This window comes from Octopus bimaculoides, chromosome 10, assembly GCF_046866305.1.
Source record: "Octopus bimaculoides isolate indiv1 chromosome 10, ASM4686630v1, whole genome shotgun sequence".
Classification (NCBI taxonomy): domain Eukaryota; kingdom Metazoa; phylum Mollusca; class Cephalopoda; order Octopoda; family Octopodidae; genus Octopus; species Octopus bimaculoides.
In genome coordinates, this window is record NC_142937.1 from 65,484,149 (window position 1) to 65,502,017 (window position 17,869).

General features: G+C 35.0%; 1 protein-coding gene across 1 annotated transcript in view; it reads left to right on the forward strand.

Moving 5' to 3' along the window:
- Window positions 1-17,869, forward strand: part of LOC106877714 (dynein axonemal heavy chain 5) — a 435,668-nt gene that overhangs the window by 367,058 nt on the left and 50,741 nt on the right. The window contains exons 71-74 of the mRNA XM_089358248.1: window positions 470-609; window positions 4,415-4,579; window positions 6,722-6,916; window positions 12,913-13,063. Of these exons, the coding sequence (XP_089214374.1) occupies window positions 470-609; window positions 4,415-4,579; window positions 6,722-6,916; window positions 12,913-13,063 (651 nt within the window). The remainder of the gene's footprint in view (window positions 1-469; window positions 610-4,414; window positions 4,580-6,721; window positions 6,917-12,912; window positions 13,064-17,869) is intronic.

Below are 17,869 nucleotides of genomic sequence, written 5' to 3' on the forward strand. Positions count from 1 at the left end.
CACTTGTACATTAATTTCATAAGCAGACTATTCCATTGATCAAATCAACTGGAACACTCATCGTCATAACTTACTGAGTGGCAGTTTTGTTGTTGTTATTGATATTCTGAAAGGTAATTACCATACTAAACGCTAATTATTACTTAATTGTTACTGCTGTTGCTGCTATATAGTCTCATTCAAAAATAGATGCCCAGTTATATGGTACCTATTTCTGGATGATCTGGTACCAATTCTCAATGAAATAAACTTATAATCGAGGGCATTCCGGTCATGAGCATCTTTCGTTTCAGGTGCATCAAGGATAACATCATCAAATGTATCCTTTCTGATGCTTTGGTGTATTTTAATGGAAATGTAATTATTTTTTGTAGATTGAGAAATTGTTAAGAGGTTCCCTCATTAATGTTGTAACTGCTGCTGTTGGTATTTTTCACAAACTTAAAATCACTTATGTTTTTACCCCCAGAATGTGACGCTATATCGATGGGCCAAGGACAAGATATCCACGCTCGAAGGTTATTACAAGTTTCAATGCAAGATGGACAATGGGTGCTCTTGCAAAACTGTCACCTTGGACTGGATTTCATGGAGGAATTACTGAATACAGTGAGTATTGATATTATTTATATTTTAGTAGTCTGTTTGAAAGTATTGAATCCAATTACTTTGTTGATGTAGTGGGAAGATTTTGTTTTTGTAATGTTTGTTCAGTTTAATTTAGTTCATTATCATTTGTAGTCCCCAAAAAAGAACATCTGTTGTCAAAGAAGTAAAAAAAAAACAAATTACAGTAAATAGCCATAAATGGTGAGTGTAATTGTGGATCACTGAAGTTGGCATTAATGACATAAAAAATACTTTTATAATCTAATAATATTGGTTTCAAACGTTGACGCAAAAACCAACACTTTCAAGGGGGTGAGTAAGTTGGTTACATTGATCCCAGTACTCAATTAGTACTGAATGGCAAAGTCAGCTTCAATGGTATTTGAACTTGGAATGTAAAGACGGACAAAATACCACTAAGCATTTCACATGGCATGCTAATGATTCTGCCAGCCTACCGCTTTAAAATTTGATAATATTGGTTTCAAATTTTGGCACAAGGCCAGTAATTGCAGGGGTGGAGTAAGTTGATTACATTGACCCAGTGCTCAACTGCTACTAATTTTATCAACCTCAAAAGAATGAAAGGCAAAATCGACCTCAGTGAATTTGAACTCAGAATGCAAAGACAGACAAAATGCCAAAGAGCATTTTGTTTGGCAGGCTAAGGATTATGCCAGCTTATCACCTTAAAATTTGATGATTTTAATATGTATTGTTTGAATTTGAATTGATGAAGTGAGCACTATTTCTAGTCAAATTATTTCCTACACAAAATACAACAAATTAAGTAATTCATTTAAGTATTATATTTATTAATGGAATTTTATGATTTTAATCACTATTATATTTCCTAAAAGTATAGATTCACATTATCCAATTAACTTGATACTAAATTTAAGTCTTGGAGCTAAAACAAGTTCAGATTTGAAAACATTCCCAAATTTTGATTAGTTGAAGAGAAAAGAAGTGCTTTCAAGTGATAATTTGGTTATATTCTTGCACCAATTTCAATCCAATATATCCACTTTCTATTTTATTAAAAGTAAAAAAAAGCAAAAATCATCGAATTTAAGATCAGCATGTCCATACATGGTAAACCATGATGAGGTTTGCTTTAATTTTACATTACTCTAGTGTATTCTGATTTGGTTGCATCAAATTGTCAAAATAGTGTATTTTATTCCAGGAATTCTAAGTCTTTTGATAGATTCAATTAGGTGGATATCTTTTTATAAAAAGAGGAAGCCAAATATAAGATGCATCTTAAAAAATGAATTGAATAAATAAATTAAAATATTTTATAAAGAAAATTTTTTTTTCTTTATTAGAAATAATCTAATCTGAACAGGTAATTGCTTCTACTATCATCTTTTCTAGTGTTATTAATGCAATGTTCTGAAAAAAATTGAGATCACTACTCATTATTGCACTTAAATCTTTCATTTTATTTACTGTATCCAGATCTGTACCTCTTTTATTTTTAGAAGATCAAGTAACTCCTGAGAGATTCCCATAGTCTGTAGTTAACCTAATCAGCAAAGTTGCATAGATCTTTAATGAAAGACATTTAACCCTTTAGAATTTAAACTGGTCATATGCAGCCAAAATATTCTGTTTTATGTTTAAACTGGACAGTTCTGGCTTCTCACACTTACTTTACAATACCATTTAAAAATATAAAAAATCACATCATCGAAATCTCAAAGCCACACGATAATACCTGATTAATTCAAAACAATGTGAATAAATAAGCATTACATTTCACAGAACATTGAGAAAGCTAAAAAGTTAAGACCAAAGCATATCATCTTTTCCTATATCATGGATGCCTAAATCAATATGTTTTTCTTTTACAATTTGAGAAAATTTGACCTACTAATTCTAGCTAGTCAGCTAACTTCTCAGAGCTTCTCTCTTTGATCATCTTTGATCATCAAAGATGTTTGTCATAATGATCTCAGTGCAATGTGTATGAGATATGTTATCAAAATCAATTAGTTTTAGGTCTCAGACTTTTAATCTGCTAAAACACCAAATCCATCTTTGTTTGATATCTTGAGGGTGTCAACTTTATTAAATCCTCTTATCTATAGATTAGATTCTTTAATCTGCTAAATCATAAAAACACTCAACAAACTATAGAAGTTTCAAAATTTTAAGATTCTGAACCAAATATTTCAGTTCTTTTTCTTTCTATAACAAAAAAAAAAAAAAAAGAAACAGAACAGAAGGAAAATGGATGACCATTCTGGTAGCGAATTAATCTATAATGATATGTATAGCTCAGTGGTTACAGTGTCTGGCTCACAATCATGAGGTAGTGAGTTTGATCACTAGACTGGGTTGTGGGTTGTGTTCTTGAGCAAGACGCTTTATTTCACATTGTTCCAGTTCACTCAACTGTAGAAATGAGTTGCAACATCACTGGTGCCAAGCTGTATCAGCTTTTACCTTTTCTTTGGATAAAATTGGTGGCATGGAGAGGGGAGGCTGGCATGCATGGGCAACTTCCATAAACAAATATGCCCAGATTTGTGGAAGGGAACTTTCCAGGTGCAATCCCATGGTTATTCATGACCAAAGGGAGTCTTTACCCTTATCCTATATATATATATATATATATATATATATTTATATATATAGATAAAGAATAAAAAGTTTTGAATGGTACAACAATGCACTATAATACAAAAAATGGTCTATATACCTCTTGTAATTTAGTTATCCATAGTCCGATGATATTTCAGAATACAATTCCTTCTTCAGATATTCTTAGATAGAATCTCTGCTATAATCTGTTTTCCAACGGCTTTTCTTTTTTCGGAAGAAAAAAGAAAAGCCGTTGGAAAACAGATTGTAGCAGCAACTCCATCTAAGAATATCTGAAGAAGGAATTGTATTCTGAAATATCATCGGACTATGGATAACTAAATTACAAGAGGTATATAGACCATTTTTTTGTATTATAGTGCATTGTTGTACCATTCAAAACTTTTTATTCTTTACAAACAATACACAATGCTTCAAGCGAACTACAATACTCTCCTATATATATATATATATATATATATATAATTTATATTCATTTGAAAGAAGAAAATGGAGATTGGGAAGTTAATAATTGTTTATTATTAACAGCAAAAATACTAAGTATTGAACCAATATTTCCTTGGATGAAACCATCCCTTCATGAGGTTAACACAACCTCTGATTAAATTATATATATATATATATATATATATATATATAAATAATCAAATTAAAACATAGGGTAAAAAATCATATATTAATTAATATCGATTTATTACCAGGAAGCTAGCACATTTAAAGAATCACAGATATTTAGAAAAAATATCTGCGATCTCAGGGGATTAAAGTATATTTTTATATATAACGTTGACCACTAAAGTGGACATTTAATGTGCTGTGGTCTATTTCTAGCACATTAAATGTCCACTTTAGTGGTCAACATTATATATATATATATATATATATATGAGTGGTTGGCGTTAGGAAGGGCATCCAGCTGTAGAAACTCTGCCAAATCAGACTGGAGCCTGGTGTTGCCATCCGGTTTCACCAGTCCTCAGTCAAATCGTCCAACCCATGCTAGCATGGAAAGCGGACGTTAAACGATGATGATGATGATGATATATATATATATATATATATATGCATACGAACATATATATACATGCATTAAAGATGGACATTAAATGATCATGATCAGGATGATATATTTACACACACATTAATACACATGCATACATTTGCCTTTTATTTATTTATTCTTTCTTTTAAGGTAACATGTGGGGAAAACATGCATGACAATTTCCGCTGCTGGTTAACAACTGAAGAACATCCAAAATTCCCTATAAACCTTTTACAAGCATCAATAAAGTTCACAAATGAACCTCCCCAAGGAGTTAAAGCCAGCTTGAAGAGAACATATGCAGGGATTAGTCAGGTAAAGCAAACACTTAATTTTAGCATTTTCATTTCATGGTCACCATTTTTGTTCTATGTTCCCCAATTTTATTTAATATTTTCTACCAATGCTTATTCTCTGCCTCTAAAAATCTCCCTTTTGTATCAACTTTCAGAGTGACAAGGCATGCAGTATTCACTTAGTTTCAGTACCATTTTCACTGCAGTCTACTTTCACCACCATTCTTCACTCAATATATTTTTTCAGTCCCATTTCTATTATATCAACTGGTACATCAATATAACTTTGTTAATGACAATAGAACTTTGTTTATGACACTTTCACTTCCATTGCAGTACAATTCTTATAATCCCAAATCTGAAATCTTGTTATCAAATGAAAATAGGTAAAGATGTGTGGTTAAGAAGCTCATGTTATGACCATACCGTTTCAGGTTCAGTCCTACTGTGTGGCACCTTAAGCAAGTGTCTTCTACAATAGCACCCCAGACCAAGAATGCCTAATGAGTGAATTTGGTTGATAGAAACTGAGAGAATCTTGTATATGTATGTGTGTATGCTTTGTATTTGGGTATGTTTCCTCCTCCCACCCTTGCCCTGTATGACGATCTGTGTTGGTTTGCTTATGTCCCTATAATTTAACAGTTTGGGCAAAAGAGACCAATGGAATAAGCACTAGACTTTAAATAAATAAGTACTGGATTAATGTGTTTGACTAAACCCTTTAAGGCAGTGCTCTAGCATGGCTGCAGTCCAGTGTCTAGGATAATAGACAATAAAAGATAAAAATGTGTATGCCCAAAGTATCAGTCAAATACTGCGGTCATTTCCTTTCTTTCTCTCTCTCTCTCTCTCTCTCTCTCACACACACACACACACAATTATTTAAATTGTGAGAGATATGAGTGTCACACCCTATAATATCCTTTACTTCCATGACAACCACTTTCACTCCATTGCACTGCAAGATTGTGGATACCAGATCACATATACAGTAGTCTTGATGGCTGTATAGTAAGACATTTGCTTCCCAGCCACACAGTTCTGGGTTCAGCCCTATTGTGTGGCACCTTGGGTATGTGTCTTCTACCATAACCTCGGGCCATCCAAAGACTTGATTGGATTTGGTAGATAGAAAAGTCAAAGAAGCCCATCATATGTGTATGTGTATATATATATATATATATATATATATATATATATATATATATTTGTTTTGCAAGATTTTTGATGTGAAATCGTGTGTTGAAACAGATGTTGTTGTACTTGGGGATGGTCATATTGCCAGTTTAGCCAATAAAAACACACGCACTGTATATTTGGTGTTAATTTGCTTCAGCTTTATATTACATTAATCTTAATCTTATTTTGGCCAGAGTTCTTTCGTCACACAAAATGGCTGATATTTAGCAAGGTGAGACACACATAAGAAGGAAGGAAACAAAGGACCACTGATGAGGTCACAGAAGTGTGACGTAAGAACTCTGGCCGAAATAAGATTAAGATTAATGTAATATAAAGCTGAAGCAAATTAACACCAAATATACAGTACGTGTGTTTTTATTGGCTAAACTGGCAATATGACCATCCCCAAGTACAACAATATATATATATATATATATATATATATATATATATATATATATATATATATATATATATGCATATATATAAAGGTGCAAGTGTGGCTGTGTCATAAGAAGTTTGCTTCCAACTACATAGTTCCAGGTTCAGACCCACTGCATGGTACCTTGGGTGAGTGTCTTCTACTATAACCTTGGGCTGAGCAAAGCCATGTGAATGGATTTGGTAGATGGAAACTGAAGGATGCTCATTGTATGAGTGTGTGTGTGTGCTTGTGTCTGTGTTTGTCCCTCATCACTGCTTGTCAATCAGTCTTGGTGTGTTTACATTCCCATAACTTAGTGGTTCAGGAAAAGAGACCAATAGAGTAAGTACCAGGCTTAAAAAAAAATGGGAGTGCTGGGGGCAATTCATTCAACTAAAATTCTTCAAGGCAGTGCTTCAGCATGGCCACAGTCAAACAACTGAAACAAGTAAAGTAATAAAAGATTTATAATTCATGTATTTTGTTTCCTGCTCATCACCAATTCTACATTTGATAGCAATTATTTAAATTTTCTTTTTTTGTTTTTTTAAGGAGCAACTTGATATCAATAATCTTCCTATGTGGAAACCAATGTTGTATAGTGTTGCATTCCTTCATACGACAGTACAAGAGAGACGCAAGTTTGGTCCCATTGGATGGAACATTCCTTATGAATTTAACCAAGCTGACTTCAGTGCCACAGTCCAGTTTATACAAAGCCATCTGGATGATCTTGACATGAAGAAAGTAAGGCTATTTTCTATGTATGCCTGACAAATATATCAGCGATCACATGTACACTAGCAATAGTCGGAGTAACAATAAGCATAACACTATTAATAACAATCATGAACCACCAATTGCTTTACCTGCAGGAAATAAAAACTAAGTTTCAAATCTCCCTCAAATCACATACTACTTTCTTTAAAAAGCAAATATAACAGATACACTATGTTTGAAAAAATGACGTAATTGCCAATGGTTGACATGCTAATGACTCTAAGCCTACTGAATGAAGACTGGGGAATTCAGTAATCATAGCTACATTACTGTTGTTATTATTATTATTATTATTATTATTATTATTATTATTATTCATACACACTCAGAAGATTAGACTGTTGGAAAAGAAAAGAATCTTAACATCAGGTTACAAGTAGCCTTAGATGCCAAGAATCCTCCTAAGTATCCTAACTGTCCCTAATAACACTGTTATCTGCTGCTGTACTAAACTGGGTTTTATGCCTATTTCCTCTATCCATCTGTTCAGATCTTTAGGGGTAGTTCCCAATGCACCTATAACTACTGGGATACATTTTACCCACACTTTCCATAGTCTCTGTAATTCAATAACTAGGTCCTAGTATTTTGCTATTTTTTCTATATTTTTCATATTAATTTTTTCATCATTTGGGGCTGTAAAGTCAATTATCTGGCACTTTTTATTCTCTTTATCTATGACTACCAAATCAGGTATTCTAGCTCCTATTATTCTGTTAGTCTGAATGTTAAAGTCACATAAAATATTGTATTTCTTACTTTCTAGTACTTTACTAAGTTCATGTTCATACCATTTATCAGTATGTTAAAATCCTAGCTTTCTACAACGCTCCCAATGGATTGCTCTCCCTAGATTGTCATGTCTTTCCTTGTATTTTTCTGTGCCAGCATGCTACATTAACTTACTATACGAGTAAGGCTTTCCTCTTTTGATTTGCATAACCTACAATGGGAATCTACTTGTATTTTGTCTATCTTGATTTTTATTCAATTAGTCCTTAATTTTTTATCTTGTGCAACTATTAACAAACTTTCTGTCTCTCTCTTCAGCTTTCCCTTCTGCAGTCATAACCATGTCTCACTACTACTATTTGCTAAAACTATCTTTGGGAATCTACCATGCAACACCTTCTCCTGCCAGTCAGATCATTTCTGTTCTTTTTTCTGGTTTTTAAGTTCGGTTGGTGTTTTGGTTTCTCTGTGTCTTGCTGTGACTCTAGCAGCTTCTAATAAACTCTCTTCACTATTACCTACATAGGAGTTTATATCTATTCTAGCTTACTCCACACAGTCTTCCATTGATATTAACCCTCTTCCACCTTCCTTTCTAGATAGATATAATCTTGCCACTCCTGCTTTTGAATGGAGTCCTCCATTCATATTGAATTCCTTCCTAGTTCTTCTGTCTAGCTTTGCTAATTCAGTTTTTGTCCAATCTACAAAAGCTGCTGAGTATCTAAGTAATGATACTGCCCAAGTATTTACAGCTTTCACTAGATTCGGACCTTTTATCTTTGACTCCATTAGCTTCTTCACCCTTCTGGTGTACTCCTCAATTTTCTTTTTCATTTCTGTAGCTAGTACTGTCAGTCTCTAATGCTCCTAGATACCTTTAGGAAAGTGGTTATATACCATTAGGTGTATACCCGCTTTCCTATATTAAATTCAAAAGAAGCAACAAACGCTGACTCTGAACTATCAACACAACAATATTTATTTATGTAGGAAATAGGAATGGTTGCTGAGACGTTGGAATGCTGGAATAAAAGCTGTCCCCAGAGTTGGAATGCTGGAGAGACAGCTTGATACGACCACGCTCATGGCCGGCCGGCCGAGAAAGAGAATGAAAAGAGTGGGAACGTTTAGATGTTGAATTCCACGCATGCACATGGGACTCTTCCTGTGTTCCTTCCGGAACTATTCCCCGCGCATGCGTGGATGAAAACGCAGTAATGGCGACTGTATTTTGGCGCCAGATGACGTCACTACATACCTATAATTCTCTATTCTTTTCATTGATTTTAATGTCTGGCCATCTGGTAATTAGATGCCTTCGCTGTTGACTACCTGTCCCCTTCTCATGACTAATATTGCACTCTTACCTATGCCAAATGCCATGCCTATATCTTTGCTAAAGAGTCTTACAGTCTGTATTAAGGAATCTATCTCTTATTCATTCTTACTAAAAAGCTTCAGATCATCCATATTGAGCAAATGGTTAATTTTTCCATTACTATTTCTGAACTGATATCCTGCCATTGCCTTCCTTAATACTAAACTGAGGAAGATCAAACATAGAACAAATTTTAAAAGGGACAATGAATCCCCCTGGAAAATTCCTCCCTTGATATTAGCTTTCCCGAGGAGCATATCACCTGATTAGAGATCTACTTTCCATTTTTTCATGCTAAAGCTAATTGATTCTATTATGTTGTCTGCTATACTGAATATACTCAAGCATTAACTTGTCTATGAGTGTGAGATCATATCATAGGCTTTCCTATAATCTATCCATGCTATTTTTTTTTCCTAGCTTTTACTTCATTAAGAACTGCTTTGGCTATATATAATAGATCATGCGTTCCTCTAGCCTTCTTCCTGCAACCTTTCTGTTCTTCTGGTAGTAAATTCTGATTGTCAAGGTGCTCATAAATGTTTTCTGAAAGCATTCCTGTTAACAACTTCCACACTAATAGTAAGCAAGTAATTGGTCTATAGTTGCTAGCTGTATTACTCTTGCTCTTACCCTTCATAATGAGTATTGTCCTCCCTCTAGTCATCCAGTCTAGTGTTATTCCTCCATTAAGGTAATCCTGAAGTTGTTCCCTCAGCCCTGCCATGTAAACTACTAAATTTCTTTAGTCAGTAACCTTGAATTAAATCTGGCCCTGGACCCTTCCAACTCGGCATTTTTCCTAACACTTTACTCATTAATACACTAGTTAATATTAAATCTGGCTGCTTCTCACTCGCTACTTCTTCCCTCGCTTTCTTTAACCATACTGCATCTCCATTATGATTGACTGGTTTATCCCAAATATTACTCCAGAACTTTCTAGCTTCTTCTGCGAGTCCATTGCAAAACTATTCGTTTTTGCCAGCTGAGTGAACTGGGACAATATGAAATGAAGTGTTTTTCTCAAGAACTCATGTCACCCAGCCCAGGAATCGAAACCACAATTTTGCAATCATGAGTCCAACATCCTAACCATTAAGCCACGTGCCTCCATGCCACCACAACCACCACCACAATACCAACCACAGCCCAAATTAATACCAACAAAATCATAACAACCACATATACAAAACTACTACAGCACCACCAACCATGATCAGACAATCAAAATAGATAGATTGTTCTATTTGTGTCCACTACTGAAAGTATTTTAACAGTAATTATGCTGTATACTGCTTTAATATTCACTCTTACTGGAAGACAACTAATAACAACTAACTACAGAACACTATAGCTACACAAATTATGTATGTGTCAATATATCATCATCATCATCATCTTCATCATTGTAATTTAATGTCTGCTTTCCATGCTGGCATGGGTTGGATGGTTTGACTGAGAACTGGCAGGCCAGGAGGCTGCACCAGGCTCCAATCTGATTTGGCAAGGTTTCAACAGCTGGATGCTCTTCCTAACACCAACCACTCTGGGTGCTCTGAGTGTAGTGGGTGCTTTTTATGTGCCACCAGCATGGGAGCCAGTCAGGCGGCCCTGGCATCGGTCACACTCAAATGGTGCTTTTTACATGCTACCTGCATGGGTGCCAGTCAGGTGGCGCTGGCAAAGGTTTCAACAGCTGGATGCCCTTCCTAACACCAACCACTCTGGGTGCTCTGAGTGTAGTGTGTGCATTTTATGTGCCACCAGCATGGAAGCCAGTCAGGCGGCCCTGGCATCGGGCACACTCAAATAGTGCTTTTTACATGCTACCTGCATGGGCGCCAGTCAGGTGGCGCTGGCATCGGCCACACTCAAATAGTGCTTTTTACATGCCACCGTCACGGTTGCCAGTCAGGTGACACCAGCACAGGTACCAGTTAGGTGACACTAGCATCGGCTTTGCTCAAATGGTGCTTTATGTATGTATGGATCAGAACATTTTGATTCAAACTCCTTGGTACTCCGAGTTTCAAGTGTGTCACTAGTCTTTGGCCATTGGAGTAGGCCATTCAGACTCCAATGACTAGCGAGACACTTGAAACTTAGAGTACCAAGGAGTTTGAATCCAGCTGTTTTGATCCATACATGTAACCCCTAATAAGATGTGTTATGTTCCCTACTTTTGTTTGTCTACCCAGTTGTGTGTGCACATATATATATATATATATATATATATATATATATATATACATACATACATATATAGTATTGTGGTAGCTAATTTTATTCACACATACACACACGCACACATTGTTAACCTAAAATGTGTTTATGTGTATTTATCTCTGTGTGTACATGGTACATGTAGTCAAAACACTAAAAAAGATCTGTTTATTTCGTTTGTAATTTTAGTAAATATAACTGAACATTAGCCGTTTCTGTCTATGTAAATGTGTATGCAGACATAAATATTTGTGTGTACATGTGAGTATGTGTACATGCATAAATGTATGTTGTGTTATGTGAATGTATGTGAGTGTATATTTGTTATTGCCTTCATAGCAACAGTAATTTGAAACAATGACACTTGGAAAATTGAAAATTCCAATTAGTAAAAAAGCTAAAATAATGTATTAGATGTCACATTGTCAATACCTGTGTAATGATATTGATAGCCTTGTTTATTTATGTGACACTCAGACATCACATCTATGTCATTAGATTACTATAATAATTACTGTATCTACTAGATATTTCCAAATTAAAATATCTCATTTATGTAGCTTAGACAGGTACTGCTGTAGAAGTAATAATGTTGGCTGGAAACCTGTTAACATCCAAATAAAAATAGATGTGCTGGTGCCATGTATAAAGCACCCAGCACACTTTATAAAGTAAAGGGTTGGCATTAAGAAAGGCATCTAGCTGTAGAAACCCAGCTAAATCAGACTGGAGCCTGGTGCAGCTCTCCTGCTTACCAGCTCTGGTCATACTGTCTGATCCATGCCAGTATGGAAAACGGACATTTAATGATGATGATGGTGGTGGTCGTCGTCGTTGTTGTCGTGGTCATCGTTGTCATCATCGTGGCTGTCATGGTCATGGTGGTGGTGTTGTTGTTGTTGTTGGTGGTGATGATGATAGCAAGGATGATAGTGAGGATGGTAGTGGTGATTGTGGAGGTGATGATGATGATGATGTGCCTCACAATGTGAATCCCATTCTTTGGTGCAGCAGCCAGTGAAGAAGATCCTTAAATAAATATAATAGCCATGTTTCCCTCCAGAAAACTCTCTAACCTCCTTGAAATGAAGGCCGTGTATTTTAAGTGTTAAATATTAGGGTCACATTTATGTGTTAAATATTAGGCTGGGCATGACTAGAAAACTGCTCAGACAATAACGCTTGAATCCTAAACTAACTCACTGAATAACACTCATTCTCAACATTCCAGTCTTAGAGATTGGGATGCTGAGCATGTATGTTTTTTTAAAGAGTAACTCTTGTAACATATATTTTGGATGATGCATACAGAGCTATGTAAAACAAACAAAAAATCAATAAGCACAACAATGGTCATTTGACAATTGTCTTGGTATAGGTGTAGCAATGTAGGCAAATGAAACAGTCCTCCTACCCCGTCCCTGCTAAACTGAGATCAATATTTGTTGAAAGGTGTGCAGGAACAGTTATCATGCATAAACCATTGAAATTGTTAACTAATATCCCATTCAATTACTGGACAATTTGTATTTAACTACATTTCACCTATCAATTGATCAGTGTTTTTCAGACTTTGTCTTTTATCATAATAGAATGGAGCTTTGATTACTTCTTTATCCCCCAGGGTGTCTCTTGGACAACAGTGCGTTATATGATTGGAGAAGTACAGTACGGTGGGCGCGTGACTGATGATTATGATAAACGTCTATTGAACACATATGCTAAAGTCTGGTTCTGCGAATCAATACTGTTGGATTCATTCAACTTTTACACTGGTAATGACTTTCATTCTCTCTTATTTTACATTCTCAATATATTTCTTGTTTTCTTTTCCTTTTAAGTTTCATCTCCTGAATGCAACTGAAGAAATCTACACCAGATTCTTTACAGTATTTTATGTTTGGCTTTGCATTTTTTTTTTCTTTTTATTTAAACCATACAAAATCTTGCTTCTCTTTTCATGTTACTGGCTCAAGAAAACAGTATCATATTCTGTAGGTCAGCATCAAAATTTTAATTATAAAACTGCTGAGTACAAAATCCTCATTGCCTAGAACCATATCAGTTCTCCTATGAGCTTTTCTCTCTTTCGAATAAGTATTATATGCCTTGTGATTTATTTCTCCTGACAACCCCATAAGCCCAAATGACAAAATGACCTGTCTTCTAACATATGCCTGAAAACATTTAAGAGATTTGCTAATAAACACCTTTTGTGAATAAACAATTCCCTGAATTTCAAGATTTCTATATAAAAATGATAAAGAAGTTTTTAAATTAATATAGAAACATAATTTTCAAAATTTCTATATAATTTTCAGCAATAAATACAAATAAATATTGTCTAAGTTGCTGTAAAATTAAAACAAAATGAAATGTGAATTTAGAAATGTTCCTCTATACATTACAACAATGAGTCTTCCAGTTAATCTGATCAACAGAACAGCCTGCTTGTGAAATTAATGTGCAAGTGACTGAGTACTCAAGAAACATGTGTCCCCTTAACATAGTTCTCAAGGCGATTCATTGTGAAATAAAATGTGACAAGACTGGCCCGTTCAATTATAGGTACACTCTATCAGGAATCGAACTTACAACCTTATAATCATGAGCTGAACACCCCTAACCACAAAGCCATATGCTTTCTCTAAGTACTGTATAATGAGCTTTAAAAAAGCTGAATAACGTAAAATATGGATACATACAGCAAAGAATAAAATCCTTAATGATAAAATAAAACTTATCTAAAAATTTGCATTTTATAAAACAGCCATGTTATCTATTGGAAAACTATGCATATGTTGTTATTTCCAATCAGGAAAGCTCTGATTGAGTAAATTTACAATCAAAGGCATTTCAGCTATAAACACCCTGCACTTCTTTTTCAAGGCATAGTGTATCTGGGACTGTATCACCCAATGTCTCCTTCATTATTCTTTAATGATAATAAAGCAGAATAGCTGCTAATTTTAACAAGATATGTAATCATATATCAGTCACTTCCTCATTTATGTACAATTTTACTTGGTGAGTGGCACATGTCACATACTGTTTTCATGTGGCATATGTCACTTATGAGGTGGTACCAAAAAGTTCCTGAACTAGTTCTGTAGCATACCAACAGATGGCAGCACACAGTTGCATATACAGTGAGAGTTAACAGTAACCTTCATGCTGCAGTGTGCCAAGCGACATCACTGTGTTTACTTCACAAGTTGTGAAATTTGTGTTTTTGTGATCATGTGATTGCTGTAGTCTGTAATTTTTATCATGGACAGGAACAAAGAGCCGACATGAAATTCTGTGTTAAACTTAGGAAGTCTGCTACAGAGACATTGAGCATACTTTGGCAAACTTATGGCAACTAGGCAAAGGGTCATACACAATGTTTTTAGTGACACAGATGCTTCAAAAGTGGAAGAACATCCCTAGAAGGCAATGAACAATCTGGAAGACCTGCCACATGCATCATCCCCAGTAATATGGTATTGTGCATCGAGAATTCATCCCCCAGGGCCAGACTGTCAATCAAGAGTTCTACTGTGATGTTTTGAAGCATTTGAGGGAGGACATTTGGCAAAAGCAACCAGAACTGTGGAGCGCAAAGAATTGGATTCTTTACCGAACTCTCCTCATTCATGAGTTTCTTACCAAAAAACAACATGGTATCACTCCTGCACTTACCCTGTTAGCCAGATTCAGCACTATAGACTTCTATCTCTTCCACAAGATGAAAATGCAGCTCAAAGGCCTCCATTTTAACACCATTGTTGAAATCCAGAGTAAATTGCAAGTCCACTACTTACTTATGGAAAATGACTTCCAGGCCAGATTCAAAAAGTAGGAAGAACACTGGGACCGGTGAATAGCTGTGCAAGGGTGACTATTTCAAAGAAGATGACGTTAAAACTTATTTTTTGTTGAACATAACTAGTCTGAGATACCACCTTGTATACTCTTTACAACAATTTTTATTGGTTATACTTTCCATATTTACTGGCCACTGGTGTGTTTTCATTACTGGGTATGTTCCTGGAGGAGGTATATTTAAAAAACAATTTATGTTCTTTATTTCTATTTAATTTGAAATCTAAAATTTTGGTATTCTTAACATTTATTACATAAATGTTTTCCTCTTTAATTTCCTTTTCACTACAACAGAAATCAGAAATATTTATGTCTGTCATTTATAGGAAAATTAGAAGTTCTTTTTTTTTTTCTTCCTTTTGCATTATTTTGAATATCCTCTTACACAAAAATCTTAAATTCATTTTTGGAATTTGGTGTTGTTGGTGTGGTTAATAGAATTTTCTTGAAATAATAGAAAAGTAACCAGCTGTAATAACAGAAAAGTAATAACATGAGAAATACTCATTCTGATTGGAGTACTGAGTACTCTTATTTATTTATTTACTTTTTGCTTATATGCAGTTTGTATATTTCATTTTTATGTACATGTATGCGCGCGTGTGTGTGTGTGTGTGTGTGTATATATATATATATATATATATATATATATATGTATGTATATAGTCAATCCAAAAAGACAAAAAACAAACACAAAAAGCAATAACGCGAGGACGTGGTACATGTAAAGTATTAGCAGACACTCAGGGAAGGAAAGAAAGATGGTTTTACATTTCAAGCCAAATACATGTATATGTATGAATGAACGTATGTATGTATGTATGTATGTATGCATGCATGCATGCATGTATCAATCTGTGTATATCTATCAACCAATCTATCTATTTATTTTTCTATCAATATATATTTTTTTACGCACACACATATATGGAGGTGGGTGTAACCATCTTTTTCCAGTCTTTTTATTTTTCCATCACCTTTTCTCTTTCCTTTATATTCTCTGATGAAGCACCAGTGTCCAAAATGTCAAGATATCCTTCTTTTTAAGCATTAAACTAATACAACCTTTGTTAAAACTTTTCCCTCCTGTACTGTCTTCTTTCTGTGTTCATTGCCAAATACATATGTACACATGTAATTAAGTACATTAGGATTTCTCCTCCTAGTTTTAACCAAACAAGTCAACTCACAAGTTAGTGAGGTTTGATTTTGGAGTTTTCCATTCTCCTAGATGAATGTTTTGAATAGAACTAGAGGTCTTTTACTCCTAGTCATTTTACTGCATGCTCAGTCACAAATTCAAACATTTCTGTTTCCTCTCATTGACTCTACTTGGGATACATCAATCTATTTTATAGGATTTGTCTTTGTTCTGCTTAGTCTTTAGCAAGCTAGTGAGTTGCTGGTTTAGTTACCAATGACCAAATTATGTAACAGGTGGCACTGGACCATTTGTTATTCATAGAACCAAATACAAACCTGATATAAACCTAAAACCTGTGGTGATACTTCTGTCAGTTATCTTGGTCTTTTTTTTGTTACTGAGTCATCGTAGCTGTATTCAACTACAATAGTTGGAGAGTGGTATTCATATTGTATAAGAGTCTCTCACAATATGCACTTGGACTTTCCAACATAACAAGCACTTTATGCATTTCATACCTTATGCTTCTCATAACCAGTATTTTCTAATATTTCCGTAGTTGCACAAAACTAACGTTATTCGAACTGGTCTTTCAAAGTCCTTTTATAGTGGATATGCTGCACTGTATACAGAGTCAAAGAGTTGAAACTTGCACAATACCTGGCATGATAAAGTGGCAGGGAGATGTCTTGAATTGGAGCTTTCTTATTTAAGAAAAGCACTGCTCACTCGAATATAGAAGTATATTGTGTGTGTGGGCATAGGTGTATTTGTACGAAACAGTAATATAGATTCATTACAGCCAACTTTGCCAGTCAGTTTCAACCATCGTGGCACTCATCAGAAGTGCTGGTAGGAAGAGTATGGACATGGACGTTTGCCACTGGAGGTTAAGAAGTGTTACATCCAATTCATGGATGTTGTGAAAAACTACAACATCCACAAATCAAGCCCCTCTGTTGAGTGGAGTGCTAAGATTGTATTTTTCGTTTTTCCAAAACTTACATGTATGAAACCAATTGGTAAAACTGGTTGAAATGGAATCTGTAGTGCTGTTATGTATATGATGATGGACTCTCCAGTCAAAGACAATGTATGAGTGTTCATCTTTTGCTAAACATTCTGCACAAATGATTTTTTTTATAGTGATCAAATGTATGTGCTGTACATTAAGCTCACTCTCACCATCAAATCAATGCTGTCCAAACAGGTGCACAGTGTCTGATGCATCAGGCATCGAAGTGATCACAGAGCCATGTGAGGTGAAGTGCTTTGCTCAGGAACATAATGCACCACTAGTCTAGGAATTGAAACTACAATTTCATGATCATGAGTGCAACACACTTACCATTAGGCCATGCACCTTCACTATATATATATATATATGTTTATATATATCTACACTCTCGGAGTGGTTGGCATTAGGAAGGCATCCAGCTGTAGAAACTCTGCCAAATCAGATTGGAGCCTGGTGTAGCCATCTGGTTTCACCAGTCCTCAGTCAAATCGTCCAACCCATGCTAGCATGGAAAGCAGACGTTAAGTGATGATGATGATGATACATATGCAC